The 25,423-nt window shown below is 35.0% G+C and overlaps 1 protein-coding gene across 1 annotated transcript in view; it reads left to right on the top strand.

The window, feature by feature from the left end:
• Positions 1-3,098: 3,098 nt before the first annotated feature.
• LOC149807434 (uncharacterized) overlaps positions 3,099-25,423 on the top strand; it is a 69,351-nt gene continuing 47,026 nt past the window's right edge. The window contains exons 1-7 of the mRNA XM_089955461.1: positions 3,099-3,172; positions 11,141-11,407; positions 14,186-14,710; positions 15,732-15,838; positions 18,725-18,973; positions 23,696-23,817; positions 24,934-25,094. Coding sequence (XP_089811587.1) covers positions 3,124-3,172; positions 11,141-11,407; positions 14,186-14,710; positions 15,732-15,838; positions 18,725-18,973; positions 23,696-23,817; positions 24,934-25,094 — 1,480 coding nt within the window. The 5' untranslated portion in view covers positions 3,099-3,123. The remainder of the gene's footprint in view (positions 3,173-11,140; positions 11,408-14,185; positions 14,711-15,731; positions 15,839-18,724; positions 18,974-23,695; positions 23,818-24,933; positions 25,095-25,423) is intronic.

Genomic DNA, 25,423 nt, shown 5'->3' with positions numbered 1-25,423 from the left:
CTAGTGGTTAGAGCATCTGCCTCGGATGTGGGAGTTCACTGGTCTGAACCCTGGCCGAGTCATACCAAAGACTAATAAACAATTGTACTAACAGCTGCCTCGCCAGGCGCCCAGTATTAAGAGGTTAGTGTTAGAACTGGATAGTCTGGTGTCAGGATAATGTGACTGGGTGGGACATGATGCTACATGTCTGCGGCATGATGCCCCAGTCCAAGAAATCACTATAAAATGTCACACGGCAGACATCATAGCAATATGACTGAAAATTTTTAAAGCTACTTTAAAAATCCAAATCACACACACACACATACATACACACAATTTAGTTTATCTGGCATCAAAGTAGAAAACTCATTCGTTGTTTATAATTAAACTTTATATAAATGGTTTCTACAACATGCTCTACCAAGATCATGTTTTTAATGATTGTCCAAGTAACTTTATAGCTTCCATAGAAACAAGGATTAAAATGTACTTTTGACCACTCCAAAAGCTAATATGCCCTTTGTGATACAGCCTTATTAGAATATTTCTTAAGAACATGTTTTACCAAGTTCCTTTTTTGTTGTTGGCGTCTTCCTTAACAACCACATACTTCCAGGCAACAAAATGAACATATGCTTATTATGTCTTATCCAAATCAGCTGGTTCAGGTTTTACCAAATTTTATAGGATTCATGTTTCTTAGACCACAAGTCATCAAAATTGCATTTGGTGACCTAATTTAGAATTTTGTTTTGTCAAAATATGCAGATGGAAATACTGGTAGTTGCCTTTTTAACCTTCATCTCAAAGGTGTTAGAAAACTTTTTGAAAACATTTTTACAGCATGTTTTATGACCGTTGTATCAAGGTTGATTTTCTAGACCTCTCAAGCATAGATTTGTTTTATTGCTTGGCAACTAGGTGAGAAATAACACAATTACAGGACCACTTAGTTTTACAAATAATATTGGCTTGTACAAGCCTACACTTGGTTATATAAATAATAATAGCTTGTACAAGCCAACCCTTGGTTATATAAATAATAATGGCTTGTACAAGCCTACACTTGGTTATATAAATAATGTTAGCTTGTACAAGCCTACACTTGGTTATATAAATAATATTGGCTTGCACAAGCCTACACTTGGTTACATAAATAATATTGGCTTGTACAAGCCTACACTTGGTTATAAAAATAATATTGGTTTTAACAAGCCTACACTTGGTTATATAAATAATATTGGCTTGTACAAGCCTACACTTGGTTATAAAAATAATATTGGCTTGTACAAGCCTACACTTGGTTATATAAATAATATTGGCTTGTACAAGCCTACACTTGGTTATATAAATAATATTGGCTTGTACAAGCCTACGCTTGGTTATATAAATAATATTGGCTTGCACAAACCTACGCTTGGTTACATAAATAATATTGGCTTGTACAAGCCTACACTTGGTTATAAAAATAATATTGGTTTTAACAAGCCTACACTTGGTTATATAAATAATATTGGCTTGGCTTTTACAAGCCTACGCTTGGTTATATAAATAATATTGGCTTGTACAAGCCTACACCTGGTTATATAAATAATATTAGCTTTTACAAGCCTACACTTGGTTATATAAATTATATTGGCTTGTACAAGCCTACACTTGGTTATATAAATAATATTGGCTTGCACAAGCCTACACTTGGTTACATAAATAATATTGGCTTGTACAAGCCTACACTTGGTTATGTAAATAATATTGGCTTGTACAAGCCTACACTTGGTTATGTAAATAATATTGGCTTGCACAAGCCTACGCTTGGTTACATAAATAATATTGGCTTGTACAAGCCTACACTTGGTTATAAAAATAATATTGGTTTTAACAAGCCTACACTTGGTTATATAAATAATATTGGCTTGTACAAGCCTACACTTGGTTATATAAATAATATTGGCTTGTACAAGCCTACACTTGGTTATATAAATAATATTGGCTTGTACAAGCCTACACTTGGTTATGTAAATAATATTGGCTTGTATAAGCCTACACTTGGTTATATAAATAATATTGGCTTGCACAAGCCTACGCTTGGTTACATAAATAATATTGGCTTGTACAAGCCTACACTTGGTTATAAAAATAATATTGGTTTTAACAAGCCTACACTTGGTTATATAAATAATATTGGCTTGTACAAGCCTACACTTGGTTATATAAATAATATTGGCTTGTACAAGCCTACACTGGTTATATAAATAATATTGGCTTGTACAAGCCTACACTTGGTTATATAAATAATATTGGCTTGTATAAGCTTACATGTTCCTTATAGTTAATATTTTGTGTGATAAAACGTCAAGCTCTCAGCTTGGCACTACTTAAAACCAAAGTTGAAATGGCACAATCTATCAATTCCTGACTATCAAAGTGTAGGCAGGTAAGTGCAATCCATTCATCATGTATTTGCACAGTGTTATGCTAGTACTGCATTTGAGCTATTGCATCGGAATATCTGGTGAATTGGTATAAATTTGTATTGAACATAAGCAGACATGCAAATATTGTGTATCGCTAATATATATATATATATATATATATATATATATATATATATATATATATATATATATATATATATATATATATATATAATTTGTCTCCACGCAAAAACATAAAACTAACCTGTCTCCTCTAAGTATTTGTCATATGACACTAAATCGCAAATTAAAATATAAGTGACTTTGTAGCATCATTTGTTGGTGATGTGTGGATGGTTGAGGGATAGAAAGGTTCGTGCATACAGGAAAGGCAATGGGTGAACTGATTTGCAATTACAGAACTATGTCAGTTTTCACTGCAAATGAGCCAGTTTAATTTACCGGTAATCCAGTCTTGAAATATGCAGAGAAAAATGTCATGGAATGATTTTGTCAGTTATAAAAGAGTAATGTTGCTTGTGTTCCTCATAAATGTCTGTACCTCAAGTCAGTTATATGAGCAAAATTGAAATTTTTGATGCCGACTGCAGGATTGTATCACAGACCATTGTTCTTTTGTACATTATGTTTTGCCATGGTTTACCAATGATTTCTTCCCTTTGTCTTCTAGTCTGACCAAACACAGTCAAGTGTAGACGTAGAAATGCCTCCATCTGTACCAGTCCCTGAGGACTCTGAAGATGACAAACAAGGTAATGGTAACTATACAGCGTTATTACAGGCACACATACAGGACTCAATGGATTTAGGCTGTAATGAATTATACAGGTTTGCTTATATTAGGTACATTCCTGTGACATTACTGCTGTACAAAAATATTGTTTGTTGCATATGACAGTCATATGAAATTTAACCTGGGAATTCAGCAATTTGTAATATTGACATCCATCATTTCAGTATTTGATATTCTAGTTTGATTAAAAAAACACAGTAATTATCTAAAGCAGATTGTTAATATTGAAAATTTGCATGTTCTCTCACTCCTGCATCCATCCTGTACAATTCCTACATATAGATACTTAAACTGAACTTTCATTATTTGAACATATATGGTAACAAAACTTGTTTATTCTAATGAACAGAATTCTCTCAGAGTTGCTAGCAATCTACGATATGTACTCGTGTATAAGCCCATTGCATAAAAGCATACCCCCCAACAGAATAGATATAAACAGTAAAAGCTGACCCATAATTACAAGACAGCATCACAAGATGCATCCTCTAATTTCTAAATGCATTTAATTAGGCAAACTTATATTACGTTAGCAAAAATTACACATATACCTCTCTCACAGTTGGCATGTATGCTTATTACATGGAAATGGAATAAATTTGTTTAAGAAGTAAAAAAACAATGTTTAATTTTGTGTTTTCTTATTCTTTTTACCTTATTCGGGTTTGTATGTAACTTGATTGGATAACATTAATTTAAGGGTTGCTGTAATACTACCTCTCCCTTTTGACTCCATTATTGTTTGTTTATGCATTATAGTTTTCGCAGTATAATTTTTATCACAGTACACAAGTAATCACATTTTTATTTTGCCTTGAAATTGTAAAAACTGATGAAGTACGTGGTTGCGGTGGGGTGCTCCTAATATTTTATTTAAACTATTATAGAAGTCCTACAAAGGCACTATTTTGGTGGAAGTTAAATTTAGTGAAAGATAGATGTAAAACTCCGAGCCTTCAGTCAGTAATGCTGATGGTTAGATGGTTAAATATACAAGAAAGGTTGAAATTGAATGAATAAAAATTTTATAACAATTCAATAATCGAATGACTAAAATTTCCAATTGCACTACTAATCACTTGATTAGCAGTGTGAGATTGATTTCCACCTGTCCTTGTATTTCTACTCATCTGTTGTATCCTTTCACTCTTATTTCTCACAATTCCTTCTCCTCTTCCTCTCTGACCTTTCTCCAAATTCCATCTCCTCCTGCTCCTCGACTTTCTTTTGACTCCTTCTCTTCCTCCTCCACTTTCTCCAGACTCCTTCTCCTCTTCCTCCACTTTCTTTCCCACGACTACTCTTATGTTAACTTTGACTGTCTCTGCTACATTCTCAATTCTGTCTCCAACTCTTGAAGACCTGGGACCCAATGAAACCAGAAGTTCTCTTTCCCCTAAAATGGTTCCTATTTGAACGTTTTTCTTTCCTTACAATCTACCTCTAAGTTATGCCACCAAACTATGAGTGGCTTCCTTCTCAGAGTAAACTCTATTGATCTGCAGTCCTTCCAGGTGAATATTAATTTTATATTTTGAGTTCGGATTATGTCATTCGGGTCTGCATTGTAATTATGTTCTCTATCTCAATTCCGATTGGATATCACTGTGAACCGATCCAATCAAACTTAGCGGACAATGTCCATCTCACTGTCTGTCAAGGTGGGGATGGATAAGAATATGCCCCATTCACCCTGTGGACTTCCTTTGATCCTGGAACTAACCTTTAACATATAGGTGTTATAAAAGCAAAACTATGTTAAGTGGATAAATCAGTTGCCTTTGTCAGCTTAAGTTTCCGGTCCTTGGCTGGTCATGGTAACCTTGCATAAGAGTTCAACACTAACCCCGCAGCAATCTTTAGACATCAAACACATGGCCGTGGTAATATTCACAAGACAGGTAGATTATAGCTTATACATGACTTTATAGCTGGGGCTTAGCAGACGTGACAAATGCCTAACTCATTTAAATTTGATCCCAGTATGACAACAAGGAACAAAAATAGGGTTTGATTCAACGCTTACAATTAGGCTAGTGAGTGAATTTATATAATGGCGCCACCGCATGTACATTGTAGGTTTGAATAAGTGCTGAATGAAGTACATTTTGCTGAATGAAGTACATCCCTTGGATTTGAACCATGGGCAAATCTGCACTAACTTTAATGATATCTCCAAAATACAATGATGAAGTTTCAGCTGTCAGGGGATAGTTTTGTAAATTGGCTCAGGGTGGCAAATTTCTTAACTTATGGTTGCGGTGTGACTTTCTGAGTTATTATTGTGTAATAATTAAAGATACTAATATATTTGTGAACTGGTCTTTCTGGCTTGTGTTCATTTTGAAATTGATGTGAGGCATGTTCACCTCATGTATTCGCTGTACAGTATGTAGCCAGTGAAATATGAATAGTATGCTAGGAAGCAGAGCTAGCCATTGATAGCAGTGGACACGTTGGTTCAAGGCAAGTAGAATATCTCAAAGTTTGTGTGGATGAAAACTATTTTGAATTCCATCAAGCTATTAAGTATGCAAATGTTGTTCAAGATTATCACACGGGGATAGGGCTTGTGTTTGCACTGTGGGCATCATGTGTTCTCAGAAATGGCCTTCAGCCATGAAAAATGCATATATAAATGTGGGGGTGGGTGGATCAACTTTGTATTATATGAATTTCCACTGACTTGTCAGGTGAAGTGAAAGATACTATTATGTTTTACTTTGTTATACCTATCCAAAAATAGGGACCTCTTTGACCTCACTCATGTATTTTAATTTTTATGAATTTTTATATTAGGCAGGTATGTAGAACATTAAATTTGTGCATAAAAACTTTCCCTTGTACCCTAAATAATGCATTCAACAATTATGTTAACACCGTACAAGCTGAATTGTAGTTTGCTTTTAATGTAAGCAACTTTACACCTGATTTTACAAAACTACGGTATCGCTCCAGTGATCTAGTGGTTAGAGCGTCCACCTCGGATGTGGGAGGTTGCAGATTCGATCCCCGGCCGAGTCATACCAAAAACGTACAAAAAGGGTACTAACAGCGGCTTCGCTTGGCATTCAGCATTAAGAGGTTAGTGTTAGAACTGGACGGCCTGGTGTCAGGATAATGTGACTGGGTGGGACATCGTGCTACATGTCTGCGGCATGATGCCCCAGTGCTAGACATCACTACAAACTGTCACACTGCAGACATCGTAGCGATATGACTGAAGTTTTTTTAAAGCTACATTAAAAATCTAAATCATGCACACACACACACACACACACACACACACACACACACACACACACAAAACTACAGTAAGCGTGCATATATTATGGAGTGAGAGGCATTTGCATAACAAAGTACTGGTATAGTAGCCTGTCAAAATTCCTTCTTAACCCACGCCATTTTTAGGGTTTTACAGATTAATTGGCCTGTTTTGTTTTCAGAAAATAAAAGACAAATCCAAATTATAAACAAAGGATACGCCAAAACATCTAGCTTTTTGTTGTGTGGAAAATTATGATATTGTTCGAAACACAAAAGTAAAATATATTGATGATGATCTCACTTGATTTATATTCGGAATTTCAGCCTTATTATTACCATTCTTTCATGAACACGTAACAGTTATGCTGATTATGTGCCTTGCACCATTGAACATGTGAGCCTTTTCATAAAGATTTCCTCAGTTTGTTGCATTGCTTATATCATTGAAACTCGTGAGCACATGAATCAACATAAATAAAACAGCCATTAAACTAGCTGAAGTGTTACCTGGAAGAATGCGATTTAGTCTAACAATGAATAAAACAAAATCTGCATATATTTTTTTGGGAATAAACAAGGATTAAAGTCACACACGATTTGTACTGTGTAAGTACTGAACATTATAATACTACATCCTTGTCTCCCAGGTAAACTCAAACCGGCCAGTGAATTATGAAGTCTTTATTTACGTTTTATTTAATTTTGTGTTGGAGAAATCAGAAAGTATGCACATGCAAAATAATAAGAAAGTCAATTATAGTAGCTTATAACAGTCTATTAAGTGTTGCGACTTCCAGAATGTATTTTTTTGCTTGTAATGCATATACATCTTAGGACATGGAAAATAATATTTTTTTAGTCCCAAGGTTTACAGCCATTACGGTAGTCACCACCCCACCCTCAAATCTTAAAAACTTTCATGGTTAGACCTTGGCCCGTGGATAAGCTGACCTCCTCACTTTCAGCTAGGCATTATTGGTTTTCCTAAATTATTGGCCTATACATGTGTTATACGGTATTTAGCCCCGATTCAAGTTTGCATTTTTACAGAAATTTTATGTACATAATGAATAATCAAACATGCTTAATTAACTATGTCATTATGGATTTCATATCAAACATGCTCTAAATTATGATAAAATAATTTCTTTCATTTTCATACGGATGACAATGGCAGAAATGTTTTCTTTAGACTGTTTGCACAAAAGGACAATATCTAACATCACTTGGTATAACAGGTTTTAAGTAATGCCCAGTTTTAGTTCACAGAGAATGAGCACAGATTCTAAACTGGGTCAGTTGTCGCAGCTGCTTCTATACTAATCCTCTTTTAATGTGCTTTCTGGTTAGACCTAAAATAGTGCCAAACTGATATTCAGTATGGTTACCATGGTTGCTATTTTGCAGATTGTATTACTGCTTCACCTCGATGGTGGCTTCTTTGAAGATCTTGTTATTGCTTCTTCTAATAGATGGTCATATTAAAATGGGCTTTTCACCACAAGGCTTTAAAATGCTAGTCCCAAATGAAAATGGAGCTTATTTGACAACCAGTATAACCATCATGGCAGCCATTTTTAAAATCTTGTTATCAACACAACTCCTGAACAGCTGTTCACATGCGCATTGAGTTTTCCAGCTGATCATGATGTCAACTTGATCTTAAATGAAAATTTTGCAAATCTTATGCCCAGTTAGTTTGCCACAGTGGCTGATTTTAAAGTCTTGTTATTGCAAGAAATCTAGAGAGATGATTTCAATGCTCCTGAGTTAACCCTTTACCTCATAGTATATATTACTGTATAGATTGTTGATATACATATGCCAGAGTCATGTAATGCAGTGTGATGTCAGTAGAACACCCACTACCTAATGACTCAGTGTAGTGCATGCTAATTTCAATATAACGGGTAAAACTTGTTATAATGCAATGCTTGGGGTCCAAATAATAACATTGTTATATAAGCGGGAATGCATTAACATTTTTTTCGGAAAAACTTCCCATAGAAAATGTGTATTGAAATTTCAATGTCATCAGTTTTAACAAACCTCTTGATCATATATCGAAATATGTTTTAGAAAATTATTTCTCACAGAAGAATGTTTTGAATATGCTTTGAAATCATGGGAGAACTCACTTCAAGTCACTAAAACCTTGTGATCAACCATAGCAGACATTTCTCAGCTTCTTAATATATGGATATCATTTTTACTACTGACACAAAATTGTCAAAGTTATTTAAATTTTAAAACAGTATTGCCTATATTGACATCAGAGCCTAATATTTAACTTATGCAGTCATAATTCTGATCATCCAAACTCATGAAAATGCTGAATGAAATCCACAGCCTCCATTTTGGAGAGTGGAGAATCCAACCCTGTTACTTTCAGTAGCAGATTATGGCAGTATATCAAATATCAACCACCTGATGGGATTAAATTTCATTTGCCTTCAAGCATGTACTGTGCTTTGGGTTGAGGAGTGTTTGCCTTTACAGATCACTGACTTCTATGAACTGTGTGGGTTCGAGTCTCAGCTTGGCCAATGCGAGCATGTAAAAAAGCTTGCCAATTAAGCTTTATGCGGGTCTGTGGTTCTTAATTTCTGTACTAGATATATTGTGAAAAATGGCATTAAAGTCATAGAAGTACAAAACCACAATCAGGCCTGTAGTTTCAAAAAGGGGTTTCCCTCAAATGTGCTGGTACAAAAACACTTAGCTAAAACTTGTTGATATTTACTGTAGGCACATAAACATTGTTCATGGGCTGCAGTTAAGTAGTACTGAAAAATCCTAACTTAGAACTACTTTAAAGTATCACTTAGATATTTTAATATTAAATTGCAAGAGATGTAAAATAAGGCTGCAAAGATTGAACCAATTGCAGACAGTATGTCAGAAAATGAGCACTTGTGAAACTCTACAGTGTAGTATAACTTCAGCATCACAATAGTGGGAGACATAATGCATCTTCTAAGTGAAAAGATTCCAACATAAAGAAAAGGGAGCTAACTCATGGTATGTAAATTTACATGATGGGGACATTGTTTGGGACAATATCAGTGTTAGCTTTATCCTCCTGAAATTTACCCACATATTATTGTAATGCAAACTAGATGTACACTGTATACAGTTTGAATCTATGGCCTAACTTGCCTCCAAGTTAGTGCATACTGTTAAGACCTGCATAAAAGAAGAAATCATCATTTATCATTACAAAAGAATGATAATAACCTTCATTCTCACCAAATATGGGCATCTGATTTTTATTTTATTTTTTTATTTTGTAAATTTTGCCAAGTGATAAGCCTTCACATGTATGATAATTTCCTGTTTAAATACAGTGGTCCCCCTCTTATACGGCCACCCCTTCTGTACCTGAAAAGTGGCCTTATAAAATGGGTTAGTATCTTCATTTAACAGTAGCATTAATTATTAAAATGTTTTTCTTGTCTTAAAAACAGAGTTATTTCAAGATAACATAATAGTTCTGTTCTCCCACTGCTACAGAATATACTCCTTATCTTTTATGATTTTGATCATTTGAATCTTGCCGAGATAAAATCTTTTGGCAAGTGAACTCACCCTATTGTCATCAAGTCAAATAAGTTTTACTTTTCCTTCTATAGTATTGTTTCTTCATTTATGTGATGACATGTTAAAGTTTTGTAATCATATATTCCTATGTTGCTAATTGTACAGTATTGCAGTTTAATTTTGCAGATGAAACTTTCGTAAATGAAAAACCTTGTTATAAAGGAAGTGATACATGTACTGCCACATGATTTTTCGGTCTTTGTCTGGTACCCTGTTTTGTTCCAGGTTAATTGTTTCTCTGTGTTTATCTGTGTTAATTCACAAAATCTATTTTTAGCCTATCAGACCATGTTATGATCTTGACAGTTACGTCGGTTGTAATCATCAATTTAAACCACAAAGAATCCGCTGTGTGAAGCCCAAAGCTCTACTCCATTTCTATCTGACCATGTTATGATCTTGACAATTATGTCCAGTCATAATCGTCAATTAAAAACAACAATAGAAAAACCGCTGTGTGAAACCCAAAGCTCTATCAAAACATTGCTGACCCCATTTCTATCTTTCTCTCTAACCATGTTATGGTCTTGACAATTATGTCTGGTTGTAATTGGCAATTAAGGAAACAAAAACAAAACTGCTATGTGAAGGCCAAGGCTGTATCAAAACATAGCTGACCCCATTTCCTGCAAATGACAGCGTTAATGATATACTAATAATAATCTTAGCAGTACATGTACTTTAGCCAACACTTCTTTCAGTAACAAAAACCTACCATCCGGAAACAGACATAGGAAAAGATAATTGGATTACTTATCTTACTGTATTCAAATATTGGTTCTGGATGCATAATAATTACAAAATGTATCTGCTTGTGAGGTGTAAATTTTACATTTGTGCATCCATATGTTGGCCACTGGTCGCGTTAGACGGGGTGCCCTTTCTTGTGGGGTATTTTTGAACTCAAACTCATCAGTGCCAAGGATTCTGGCTGCAAAGAGTTGGTGGCTGCTGGTCAGGGAGGCTGTTCATGAGGGGGACCACTGTATTAGTGTTTTCCTTTGATGAATGCTGGTCATAAAATCTGTCTTGAATATATTTTTACATTGGCTGATTTCAGGCCCAGTCATTCCTGTAGAGATCCTTCGTATGGATGATAAATCCCTTCAGCTGTACAAAAAGGCTTTGCGCGATGGAATGGAGAAAATTTACAACATACGACTTATGGTTGTTGGTCAGTTTGGAGTTGGAAAGACAACATTAACCAAGCGTCTCCTTGAAAAGCCAGTTTGTATATCTGAGAGTAAAAGCACAGAGGGAATCGATGTATATAAACATTGTTGCAAAATCTCTCTGGAAACTGGGGAATGGATAGTACAGCATGAAGGTAATCCATCATTATCCTTGATATATAAGTTGTTTGATTCTCCCAGCCTGAATGTGCATGAATAATGATGAATAATTCCCTTTCTAGTGTACAAATATAACTTTTTAAACTTGGGACACGATTGAGGTCATTTTGAGTAATGATGCACGATTTCACCTCTAGTGTGCAAATAGGATACCTCAGTATATGACTGAGGTCCTTTTGAGACAATTCCTCCACTGACCCTATGGTGAGTGGATGTGACTGTATTGTCCCCAGAGCCTATAGTTAGGGAATATTAGAATTGCTCCAGACTTTATAATGAGGGGATGTGAATGTATTGTCCCCTGACCCTATGACAATTTCCTACAGGGTTACGCTTATCGATCAGCTTAGAATGCAGGATTTTCTCACTCAGGTAGACCTGTCCCACCTTCCCGATGGCGGGCCTTTTCAGGTAGAACTGCCCCACCTTCGTAATGCAGGGCCTTCTCACCCAGGTAGACCTGTCCCAACTTCCTGATGCAGGATCTTCTCACTCAAGTAGACCTATTTGATTGAGGGAATCTCAGACTCGAGTTTCCTGAATAGAGACTCGCCCATCAGGTTGTTGTTATGTAAACACTGGCCACCGATCGTTCGCCTGGTATCATGCACCAAACAATGGGCACAGATTAATGAGTCACCAATGTGTCTATTACCAATCCTTTGGTATGCACTAGGTTATGGACACAGAGTAACGAGTCACTAATACATAAATTAAAGGTAACCTGGTATTCGCTAGGCAATGGGCAAAGAGTAATGAGTCGCTAATGCATCAGTTACAGGTCATCTGGTATCTTGCTTCCGGCAATGGACACAGAGTAATTAGTCACTAATGCATCAATTAAAAATCCTCTATTTTGTGCCGGGCAATGGGCACCAAGTAATCAGGAAAGAATGCGTCAATTACCAGTGATAGGGTGTTAGAAGAGAGAGCTGAAATGAAAACTTAGGCACATTTGATTTATATGTCTATATATATATATATATATATATATATATATATATATATATATATATATATATATATATATATATATATATAATCAAATAATAGACGAGCAGAGTCTTGTGCCTATCACAAACACAAACCTGCCTGTATGTTTTGACCTAATTCTAAGTTGTGAACAAAGGACAAGACAAAGCATGGTGCGAGATCGACTCCAGAAGTTATATCCTGGTAGAGTCATCCAAAGAGGTTTTGAAGGAAAGATCTTAAAATAATTGTATATCAGGATAGTTGACAAAACTATAATAATAATAATAATAATAATAATAATAATAATAATAGAGAAAATAATAATAATAATAATAATTATAATAATAATAATAATAATAAATAATAAAGACCATAAAATCATAAAAATGTAAATTACTTGGTTGATATCAGTGCAAATTTTGCATTAAAACTATTGACTATCTGTAATTTTGACACAGCTGCAACAGGAAGGTTAGATTTTTTCATTTTGGCTAAATTTCCCATAAGTTTGCAATTGTAGTATAAAGAGTCATTCCTTATAAATATGTGCAATCTGTGTCTGTCCATCCTCAGTTAGAGTCAGTCAGTAACATCTCGAGTGACTCGACAGAATGTCCATTCATGCTGTAGTGGTTGACGACTTTAGCATTGATTTTGTTGTGGCTTTTATGATTATTCATTTGCTTTCTGAAATCAATGATTTTGGCAACATATTGAATGACACAGATCTTGTATGTCAGAAGATAAATTGTATTATTGGCTTGACAGCCTAACTTCTGATTGGTCGTGTTGTTAACTCCTGTTGTCGAACTTCTGAAACATGTATCTCTCTCTCAAACACACACATACACACACATATATATATATAGACATACAAAACAGATTTACATTTCAAAGATTTGGTTTTAAACAAATACTATACATCAAACGTCATCATAATGCTTATTCTAATTACATTATCAATAGATTTTATCATGTGCATTATTCAGTCATAAACTGTTTGTATACAGTGTGTTTATTCTGTCCTAGATTTATTTCCTGGCAAGATTTCTGTGTCTGTTTACTTTAATCTATCCTCTGAAGTTTAAATTAAATCGTCACCAACTCTTAAAATAATCACTTATCTTCATGTATTTTGTGCACCTTGACAAAACACTAAATAACTACTGATTGACAGCTCAAAACGTTGATTTCACTACTGATTGATAGTTTTCAATAAAACAGATGACTCACCTCTCTCTTGGTGGGTTTGATTCGCAGGCTCAGCCAACTTGGGTATGTGAGAAAGCTGTCAGTATCTTCCAATGGGTCAGTGGTTCTCACAGGATTTTTGTGGGTTCTTCCTCCATCAGTTGTACTGGCTACCATATTTAGCCATAATCTTCTGCTGAGAATGGCATTAAGCACCCAACCAACCCCACTGACTGCCTAAATCAGTGGGAGACCATTATTTTTGGTTTGGAAAGTCTGGTCACTGACTACAGAAAGCATGTGGACATTATATAAACTACATTTATAAATTAAATTTTCATGGGTGGCAGTGGGGGTAGGGTAAATTAAAACATCAGCTGAGGCAAATTGATATATAAAGATGAATGTTTGGACATTTATATATGATCAACTTACTAAAGTACCTTATGTGTCCAAATATATTAGATATAGTATTTAGTATACAGACCCATATAAATGACATGATTGACATGGGAATTCTGTTTATTTATAGCCATTAATACACACACATACACACACACACATATAAGTATTTTTTCCTTTTCAAGATTCTGATCAGCTGTCCAGACTTCAACGGTTGATGAAGCTATTATCTGGACCAGATGAAAGGGAGACAACTCCTGAAGCAGATAACACTCACATGAGTGAAGCAGCATCTTGTTCAAGGTCAGACCAAGAAGATCAAATGACCTACTCGCAGCCAGCCAAAGTGTCTGCTATCAAGATGGATGGTGGACATGGTATGGCACATTCAGACCAAGAAACGAGCACTGTTATTGTTACAAAGAGTGAAGTAGAGTCCAGCAAAAAAGAAAAGAAGGATGCAGTGATAGAAATCATCCAATTGATCAATGAAAATGCTGAAAAACTAGAGAAAGATACAATAAAATATGCGGCATTTTCAATATGGGATTTTGCAGGGCAGTATGCCTTCTATACTACTCATCAAACATTTCTGTCGAGGCGTGCATTGTACCTCCTGGTCATTGATCTCAATAGACAGATCACAGATCTTATAGTAAATGACAAGTGTTTCCTTGATATGGAGGGGATGAAACAGTGTAAAGTTCATGGTAAATATAACACTTTTAGCCATGAGTGAGAAAGAGAGGGAATGGGGATTTTGAATCATAAAGTTAGATAGTTTTTCTTGAAGTCGGTACTTATCAAATCCACACAACAGTAGCTCTAAGGAGCTGTTCTGCAAATTTAGAACTTGCATGTTGGCACAAGTTTTAAAAAGGCATAAGAATCCTTTCAGGTGTTATACAAGTACAAAACAACTCCAAATTTGAAATATTTAATTATAATAATGCTAAGTAGAGTTTGATTAAAGTCTACACTTTGCACATTCAAAAAGTATTATGATTATTTTAAACAATAATAATTTACAGCTGGAGTAACATTACTGTATGTAATCATTATTTGATATATTTTACTCACGCTCTTTATGTCCCTCTTCTCATATGCACCATAGAGCTTTCTATGGGATTTAGGAGGTCCAATCTTCTCGGATGACGGAAGGGATTTTTTCTTAAATTTGACAGCCTCTGGGAAACTTGTAGGCACTGCTGTCTCTAACAAATTCAATTTCATTTCTACACTTATGGATTTAATCACCGAAGGAGTGTGTAAAAACAACTGTCCTAAAAATGCCTCACCATATTCGATCCCACAGCTTCAGTCCACTTTTTTCTGATAAACAGGGTCTTTCAGAAAGAAAAAAAAACCTTTTGTCCCATCATCGCTCTTTTGGTTACATCCATATGCACCACAATACACCATATTTGCAGTACAAAAGCACAATCATAAGATATATCACAAAGACATTTACATGGGGAAATTAAACGCTTGAATGGCTAGGTTGAATAGAAGGAATAAATGGATGTCTTATATGTTTTTTTGCATTCTGAAACTACCGATTGTTAACAGAGATTGCCAAATACATTTTTCATTTAAAAATGCGGATTTTGAAGTATAATTAAACATTGCTATGGTGTGCATACAAATGCGTTCTTTATGACTATAATAATATCACACATTTGTACAATATATATTGCCAGTGACCTTTAAGTATTTTTGTTCTCTCTTCAGACCTGGTTGAGATTTGGATGAACTCCATACACACATGTGCACCATCACCTGAAGCCAGCATTCCCCATGTGGTTCTGGTTGGCACACATGTCGATAAGCTTTCAGAGGTATATTAGGTTTTACTTAAAGACTGACTTGAAGTTGGTGTACAGACTCTGTCTATTGTATAGTTTATTCCATATTTGATACAGAAATGAAGAATGACTTGAAGTTGGTATACAAATTTTGTCTGTTGCGTATTTGTCTCTTTATTCCATATTTGATACGGAAATGAAGATTGACTTGAAGATGGTATAAAAACTCTGCCTATTGTACATATAATCCTTTATTCCATATTTGATACGGAAATAAAGAGTATAACTAAATTTATTGAAAGTTAATTTATTTAATTGACTGCAACCAAGACCAGTATTATATATGTTCTGACCAGAGTTTTGAAGCAGGTTTTTCATCTTGTCGAGTCTGTTTAAGGTCTTATTGTTATATGCATCTCATTGGACAATGTTAACATCCATGAAGAATTTTCAGGTTCATGGTCCCAGACTCTTTAAACATTGCCACAGGACTTGCCTGTTTTCTAAGAATGAATGTTCTAGACGTGTGCCATAGAAATTGCTTGTTTTCAAGGAATGATTGTGATAGACTTGTGTGTAAGTAGTACAAACGGTTTCTCATCGCTGGGTACTCGAGACACAAATCCATCATTATTGTTTCAGCCATTTTAGAAGAGAAATAGCTAATCAAAATGAAACTGAGCATAAATGTATGTATTACTTGTAGAAATACATCACTTAGCATTATTATTGTTGTTATTGTTGTTCAAGCATTTAATACCATTTTTTAGCATAAGATAGGCTATACATGGTGGCCAGTACAAATGGTGGCGAAGAACCTGGGAAAATGCCGGAAAGAACCACTGACCCAGAAGAAGCTACTGGCATGTTTTCTCACATACCCACATTGGCCAAACCTGAGACTCGAACCCAGGCATGCAGAGGTGAGATGGCAATGATCCGTAACAGTGAGTGCTTTAGACCACTCGGCCACACGTAGCCCCCATTTAGCATTATTAATTTTTAAAATGAAAATAATTAAGAGAAAGTGCGAATAATGAAATATTGCAGTGATTGATATGTGATGTTTTTTTTATAGAAAGGTGGTTTTAATATTGGAGTGATAAATATAGTGTTGATAGACTGAAAAAGAGATAAGAGCAAGTACTTGAAAATATGTATGTGGTACAGGTAAATAAATGCATGTAGTCTGACAGAGGTATAAGATAGAATCGTTGATGAATATGATGCCAGGTTACAAGGAAGTAAACAACTGGTTAGTAATTATTGATACACAGAATGCCAAGTCAAATGGAAGTAAGCAACATTGGAAGGTAATGACTGATATACAGAATGCCAAGTTGAATGGAAGTAAACAACAGTGGTTATTAATGACTGATACACAGAATGCCATGTCAGATGGAAGTAAGCAACACTGGATGGTAATGACTGATACACAGAATGGCAAGTCATATGGAAGTAAGCAACATTGGCTAGTAATTATTGATACACAGAATGCCAAGTCGACTGGAAGTAAATAGCACTGGATGGCAATGATTAACACACATAATGCCAAGCTACAATCAAACAGCAGTGTATGGTAATGACTAGTAAACATAATGCCAGGTTAAAATGAAGTAAGCAGCAGTGGATGGTAATGATTGATAAACAGAATGCCAGGTTAAAAGGAAGTAAACAGCAGTGGTTATTAGTAATGATTGATAAACAGAATGCCAGGTTTAAAGGAAGTAAACAGCAGTGGTTAGTAGTAGTGATTGATAAACAGAATGCTAAATTACAAAAAAGTAAACAGCAGTGTATGATAATGATTGATGAACATAATGCCAGGTTACAATGAACTAAACAGCAGTGGTTAGTAGTAATGATTGATAAACAGAATGCCAAGTTACAATGAAGTAAACAAAATGATTGATATATATAATCCCAGGTTCCAAGGAAGTAGTTAGTAGTAATGATAAACATAATGCCAGGTTGTAATGAAGTACACAACAGTGGTTAGTAATGGTTGATATAGAGAATGCCAGGGTACAAGGACGTAAACAGCAGAGATTGGTAATGATTGATAATAACTAAAATTACAGAAATACTGTTAATATGGTGAAATCTGGAAACTTGGTTGTCTGTGTTTGTAATCAACAGAGTTGGTCATGGAACCAGACTAACTTTAAAAGAGTATATAAATCGCTTTCTACTGCAAACAATTTTGCATGTAAAATGTCTGCATGATGAAGCTGTTTCTTATATTATTTTCTAAACACTGCACCCTAGAAATGATACATGTTCAAAACAACAGGGACAAAAGGTCTCTTAAAGAGTTTAAATTGCACAGAATACAATGAAATATTCTGAATTATTGGGAAAATGCTGGAAGGATTATAGTTATTTTACCTGAAAATTATGTGTTGATCAAATTATGTATTTTGATATGGGAAATGTCACCATGTGTAAGTTAAAAAGAAGCTAAGGATTACAGTAAGTTGAGAGATAGCAAGACATCATTGAGCTACATAGGGTTTTGGAACCCCCCGTTTTTGAAACAGTACTGGAGGCAGTGAGGGTGTATGTAGTTGACAAGCTTTTTAGTTGAATATAATGTGTATTATCACTGCCTCAATCTCTGATTACACTTCTGACCTTTCTAAATGTCCAACTGGACAATATCACTGGACAGATTAGCACTCTACTGGTATATGGTCTGACTTAAGGAAGAATATCGACTGCCTCTCTGAGAAAGCCTTGTTAGATTTGGCAGGCTGCTACTGATTTTAATGTATTGATGTATTCCAGCAAATCAAAATATGATTCCCATATTAGACATTGTTTTTGGTTTTGATATGCTGGATTTAGAATGTCATGTTGTTTACAAAACCAACAAAACTGCACGTAAAACCACTACAGTCTAATTAATTTTATTTGCAGAAATCTAAAAGAGAAATCATAGATAAGTACTTTAAGGAACTCCGCTACATTTTGAAAGACAAGCCAACCATACGCCACCTGATGGATGATTTTGCCATTGATAACACCCATACTGATCCGATGCTAGAAGAGTTGAAACGAAGAATTTTTGAACTGGCATCACAACAGCCCCATTGGGGAGAGGAAAAACCTGCCCGATGGCTTCCCTTGGAACAGTCAATCATGACACTAAAAGCTTCTGGTGCCAAGGTAATGCTAACAGGAAAATTCTTCTCACATTTGAATACTTTCAAAAGGCAAAACTTTTAATTTTACGTTGTTATCCATTCTTCTATCTTTTGCCATTTTTGTTCCTGTAATATAACATTGCTTCGATTGTACCTACATTGATGACCCTTTAACAGGAGACAGGTTTATAACATGATGTTCATAGTACTGTTGTTAATCTATATATTGCTGTCTGTCCATCCATCCACAGTAGCTTAATTTTTCCGCCATCTATAGCTAGAAAACTTTGTATATGGCTTGCACATGGGATGAGGAAAGATCAGATAGTCAGTGGTCATGGTCAATGCCTGAAAAAAGAAAAAAATGGCTTATGCACAATTAATCAGGATTTCCACCAACTCCAGTTACCAAACATTTTGGATGGCTTGCCCTTGGGATGAGAAAGGCCCCTGTCAATTGTGGGATCAAATTGCCAAAGGTCAAGGTCACTGTGATTGAGTGTGTTGTGTGTGATTTTGATTTTTAACGTAGCTTTAACAATTTTTCAGTCATATCGCTACGATGTCTGCAGTGTGGCAGTTTATAGTAATGTCTAGCACTGGGGCATCATGCTGCAGGCATGTAGCATGATGTCCCACCCAGTCACATTATCCTGACACCAGGCCGACCAGTCCTAACACTAACCGGTTCATGCTGACCACCAGGCGAGGCAGCTGTTAGTACCATTTTTGTAAGTCTTTGGTATGACTCGGTCAGGAATCGAACCTACGATCTCCCGCATCCGTGGCGGACGCTCTTACTACTAGGCCACCAGAGTGGTCTCACTGTTATTGAAATAAAAACGTATTACTGCATGGTAAAATTAGTTCTATGTTATAAAGCTGGAGTGAACTTTGATATAACACTTTGAATTAAATAGAAGCCTATCGAGTTTGTTGTTGACAGTTGAAAGGTCAAGGTTATTATGGCTGAAAGAAGTGTTTTCAGCACAAACATTTAAGTTTTCTTTAGAGAGGAGTGTTAAACATGCGCCTGGTGTTTAATCTGCCAATGTACTTGTACATTTAAGTTTTCTAAGTAATCTATACAAAGGAGTGTTAAACATGGGACTGGTGTGTACTATGCCAATGAACTCGTACATTTAAGTTTTCTAAGTTCTCTATATAAATTACTGGTAAACATGGGCCTGGTGTTTAATATGGCAGTGTACTCTTACTTGCCCAAATCACCTAGAAATAAAATAAATAGATTTTAAAGTATACATGTAAAATAGCAATAATTGGTCTTAATGAGATTAGTGAAATGGTTCTGTCTGATGTATGTGAATGTTTCTATTCATGTTTTGAAAATAAAGAATAACAGCATAGCTTTTTGCAATTATGTATCATTGAAAGAAGTACATCATTTTGAAAAATCTGTTCCTTATAAAAATCAACATGCATCTGGTGAAGAATGCTGATGTACATGGACAGTATTTCCAAAGGCAGCATTTGCATAGACAGTTTTAATAGACATTATTAACTTAGTATTTACATAGACAGTATTTACATAGTAATATTTAGATAGATAGTGGGACCCCTCCGGTGGCCTAGTGTTTAGAGTGTCCACCTCGGAAGTGGAAGGGCATGGGTTCGATCCCCAGCCGAGTCATACCAAAGATTTACAAAAATGGTACTAACAGCTGCCTTGCTTGGCGTTCAGCATTAAGAAGAGCCTAGTGTTAGGACTGGTCGGCCTAGTGTCAGGATAATGTGACTGGGTAGGACATCATGCTACATGTCTGTGGCATGATGCCCCAGTGCTAGACATCACTATAAACTGTCACACTGCAGACATCGTAGCAACATGACTGAAAAATTTTTAAAGCTACGTTAAAAATTCAAATCACACACACACATAGATAGTGGCAGTATTTACATGGTGTTTACACAGACAGTGGGCATGTTTTACATAAACAATATTGAAATAGGCAGTATTTACATAGTGTACTACAAAGATAGTATTTTCATAGGCAATATTTACATATACAGTGACAGTAACTACATAGAGTGTACGTAGACAATATTTTCATAGGCGGTATTTTAATAGTCTTTACATAGTATTACTTGCACAGCATTTACACAGTATTTTTATGGGCAGTGGCACTATTTACATAGTATTTAAATAGTTTTTCATACGCAATATTTTATAGACAGTGTTTACACAGAGAGAATTTACATAGGCAGTATTTACACAATATTTTATAGGCAGTATGTACATATACAGTATTTACATATGCAGTATTTTTCTACACTATTTATGTAGACAGTATTTTCCTTGGAAGTATTTACGTAGACAGTATTTTCCTTGGAAGTATTTACGTAGAATTATTTTCCTAGGAAGTATTTACATAGTATTTATGTAGACAGTATTTACATAGGCAGAGGCAATATTTATATATAGACAGTATTTATATAATCACTATTTACATAGACAGTATTTTCATAGGTAGTATTTGCACCGACATTATTTACATAGTATTGTCATAGGCTGTATTTTCATGAGACTTGTGCTTAAGTATTTGTAATTCATTTCCTTATTTATTGGCTTCGTTGGCCCCTTTATAATTTCGTATTGGAATCATTGCAGAACAAAACACACTGCTGATTTTAACTAATTAATAAAGTTGACCTGTTTGGAATATTTAGGATGTTTCAGTCTAGTATAGCATTATGATTTTCTTGTGGATGTTGCAACACTTTGTCACATTATATCATCTTATTACATGAAACAACCTGTCCAAGGCAATGCTGTGGATGATTATGTAATTGACTAAGCTGTCACATAAAACAACCCATCCAAGGCAGTGAAAATGATGATTGTGTAATTGACTAAACATCCCATACAAGGAAATGTAGTGGATGATTATGTAATTGACTAAGCTTTTTACATAAAACAACCCATCCAAGGCAGTGATATGGATGATTATGTAATTGACTAAACAGTCCATCCAAGGCAATGCAATTGATGATAGTGTAATTGACTGAACCCATCCAAGGAAATGCAGTCACTTATCATGTAATTGACTAAACAACCCATCCAAGGAAATGCAGTTGATGATTATGTAATTGACTAAACAACCCATCCAAGGCAATGCAGTCACTGATTATGTAATTCACTAAACAACCCATCCAAGGAAATGCAGTCACTGATTATATAATTGACTAAACAGCCCATCCAAGGAAATGCAGTTGATCATTATGTAATTGACTAAACATCCCATCCAAGGCAATGTAATGGATGATAGTGTAATTGACTAAACAACCCATCCAAGGAAATGCAGTCACTGAGTATGTAATTGACTAAACAACCCATCCAAGGAAATGCAGTTGATGATTATGTAATTGACTAAACAACCCATCCAAGGCAATGCAGTCACTGATTATGTAATTCACTAAACAACCCATCCAAGGAAATGCAGTCACTGATTATATAATTGACTAAACAGCCCATCCAAGGAAATGCAGTTGATCATTATGTGATTGACTAAACATCCCATACAAGGCAATGTAATGGATGATAGTGTAATTGACTAAACAACCCATCCAAGGAAATGCAGTCACTGAGTATGTAATTGACTAAACAACCCATCCAAGGAAATGCAGTTGATGATTATGTAATTGACTAAACAACGCATCCAAGGAAATGCAGTGGATGATTGCAATTGACTAAACAACCCATCCAATGCAATGTAGTGGATGATTATATAATTGACTAAACAACGCATCCAATGCAATGCAGTGGATGATTATGTAATGGTTAAAGCTGCTAGAATTGCTTCATTGGCACAATTTTAAATAGTATCACTAGAGATAACTGATAAGATGGTCTCTTTGTGTCACATGGGTCCCAACTATGAATGCGTTGTGATTCATATTAAGGGATGTTGAATCAAGTATTAAAATATATTTAAAGAGATTTAAACAATGAATGTGATTTAGTGGATATTACGGACTTGTACATATTTTGAACTATGAATGTGATGTAATGTCAAATATAGTTAATGTGATTTGAACTAGGAATGTGACATGATGATATTAGGACCCAAGGGGATACGGACTTGAAATATAGTTAAAAGTGATTTCAACTGCAAATGTGATGTAATGCATAAAAGGAAATGTCAACTTTGTCATTAAAAATATAGTTACAGAGATTCTGAAAAATGGATCTCTGACAAGTGTCAAATTAATAGAGAGTAATATAGAGACTGTGACTCTAAGCCTTGTTTCATGTGAGGTTGTCTCCAAATGAAAGGGGAAATTGCTTATAGGCATTACATAGATGATCCCTCAAATTTGATAGAGAATATTTTATAGTTGAGGGAGATGGTTTGAAATTGTCCCATTTTCAATACTTCATCAGAATGTTTACTATGTGAACTTTAAGTGTGTGAAATATTAATTAGGATGCATCAAACTTGAAGGTAATTTGATAGGGAGTAATTTATTGTTATTCTGTATATTTGATTCTTGAGTGTGACAAGTCACTAACTTGAAGTTGTCCCATTTTTCAACATATGGTCCTGAAGTTCACTATGAGAACTTTGTGTGTGCAAAATATTAATTAGTTCAGTCAATTCATCGCACGTTGCAACTGTCTTCACGTTAGTGTGATCTATCAACTTAATTATTAGACTATAGCTATTTTTATTTCTTTCCATGAGGCTGTTGGATTGTAATAACTTGTTACATTTCTTTCCATCAGGTTGTAGCACGCAGTCTCGTTGAAGAGATAAATGCGTCGGGATCTGTTAGGATTGAAGACAGTGATGAACTGGATCTGTTCCTTAGATTCCATCATGAGATGGGCACAATCCTCTACTTCAGGTGAGACAATCTCTATTTTCCATGTTGGATTGGAAATGTCTGTTAGTCACTCTTCATATGAGAGAAAGGTTATGTGTCTGTTAGAATGGAAATGTCTATTAAGTCTCTCTTCAGGTGTGAGAAAGGCTATTCGTCACTGGTGGAATATAAAAGTCTATTTATTCACTTTCCAATAAGCTAAGGGTGCATTAAATTGTATGTTTAAATTACTCCATTTTATACTGAGTAATATAATGACAGTTTATGATAAATTTTAAGTTTGTTTTGTACAAGTTTATATAGTACTGGAAACATTGTATGACAAGATGCTGAGTAAAATCATGTCGAAACCCTGACAAGATGGTGAATAAAATCGTGTTGAAAACCCTGTACGACAAGATTCTGAGTAAAATCGTGTTGAAAACCCTATCTAACAAGATGCTGAGCAAAGTCGTGCTAAAAACCCTTTACAAATAGATGCTGAATAAAATCGTGTTGAAAACCCTGTATAAATAGATGCTTGAATAAAATTGTGTTGAAAACCCTGTATAAATAGATGCTGAATAAAATTGTGTTGAAAACCCTGTATAAATAGATGCTGAATAAAATCATGTTGAAAACCCTATATAACAAGATGCTGAATAAAATCGTGTTGAAAACCCTGTATAACAAGATACTGAGTAAAATTGTGTTGAAAATCCTGTATAACAAGAAGCTGAATAAACTCATGCTGAAAACCCTGTATAACAAGATGCTGAATAAAATCATGTTGAAAAACCTGTATAACAGTATGCTGAGTAAAATTGCCATAGGCGAAATAAAATCTGAAGTAGAGACATTGCATATACATGTCCATAGTCAAGATAAATTTGTCAAGGAAATAGACATCAACATAAACTTTCTCTATGTAAGTTTAATGATAATTGATTCAAATGACTTGTATACTTGTTACTGTTGCACATCTTATAGATGTATGTTTGTACAAAGTTAAACAAAGGCAATCCACCCTGTATGCTTGTTACTGTTATACAACTTATAGACGATAGAAAAACACATTATTACTTGTTGACTAATTTTGAAAAATGGAACAAATGTATGAAGTCTTAACTAAGCTTTATTTTTGTATGAGGTTTTCAGTGTTGAAGGATTGAGGGAGAAGATTGTGTTGGATCCACAGTGGCTGATTGATGCCCTGAAGTCTCTAATCACAGCTGAGACATTCATCAAGAAATACTCTGCCATCACTAGCAAGTGGTATGAATTCAAAGAAACAGGAAAACTCATGCATGAATTTATAGGTCTGTACTTTAATAATGCTTCTAGTCTTTTTGTAACCTTACTTCTGCATCAAAATCATAGGACAATGTGTGTTTACAAATCCATGTATAGTCCAAGTTCATGCCATCACTCTACTGGTGATGTGCTTTTTTACTATGGAAACATTTTATTTTTCTGCGCCACACAGAAGGCGACATTTGCAGGATACATCTTTGTGACCTTAGTCCAGTTTAAAGTGTGATTCGAACATGTGATTTGACAACATGATAGTGAATGTTATGCTGTGTCAGTATTACAGGTAATTTTGCCTTTGTTTTAGACCATTATGTCTTTGATGTCGAAATAATGA

This window comes from Sinohyriopsis cumingii, chromosome 1 (genome assembly GCF_028554795.1).
Source record: "Sinohyriopsis cumingii isolate HCF-2022 chromosome 1, ASM2855479v2, whole genome shotgun sequence".
NCBI lineage: Eukaryota > Metazoa > Mollusca > Bivalvia > Unionida > Unionidae > Sinohyriopsis > Sinohyriopsis cumingii.
This window is presented reverse-complemented; position numbering and strand designations above follow the sequence as displayed.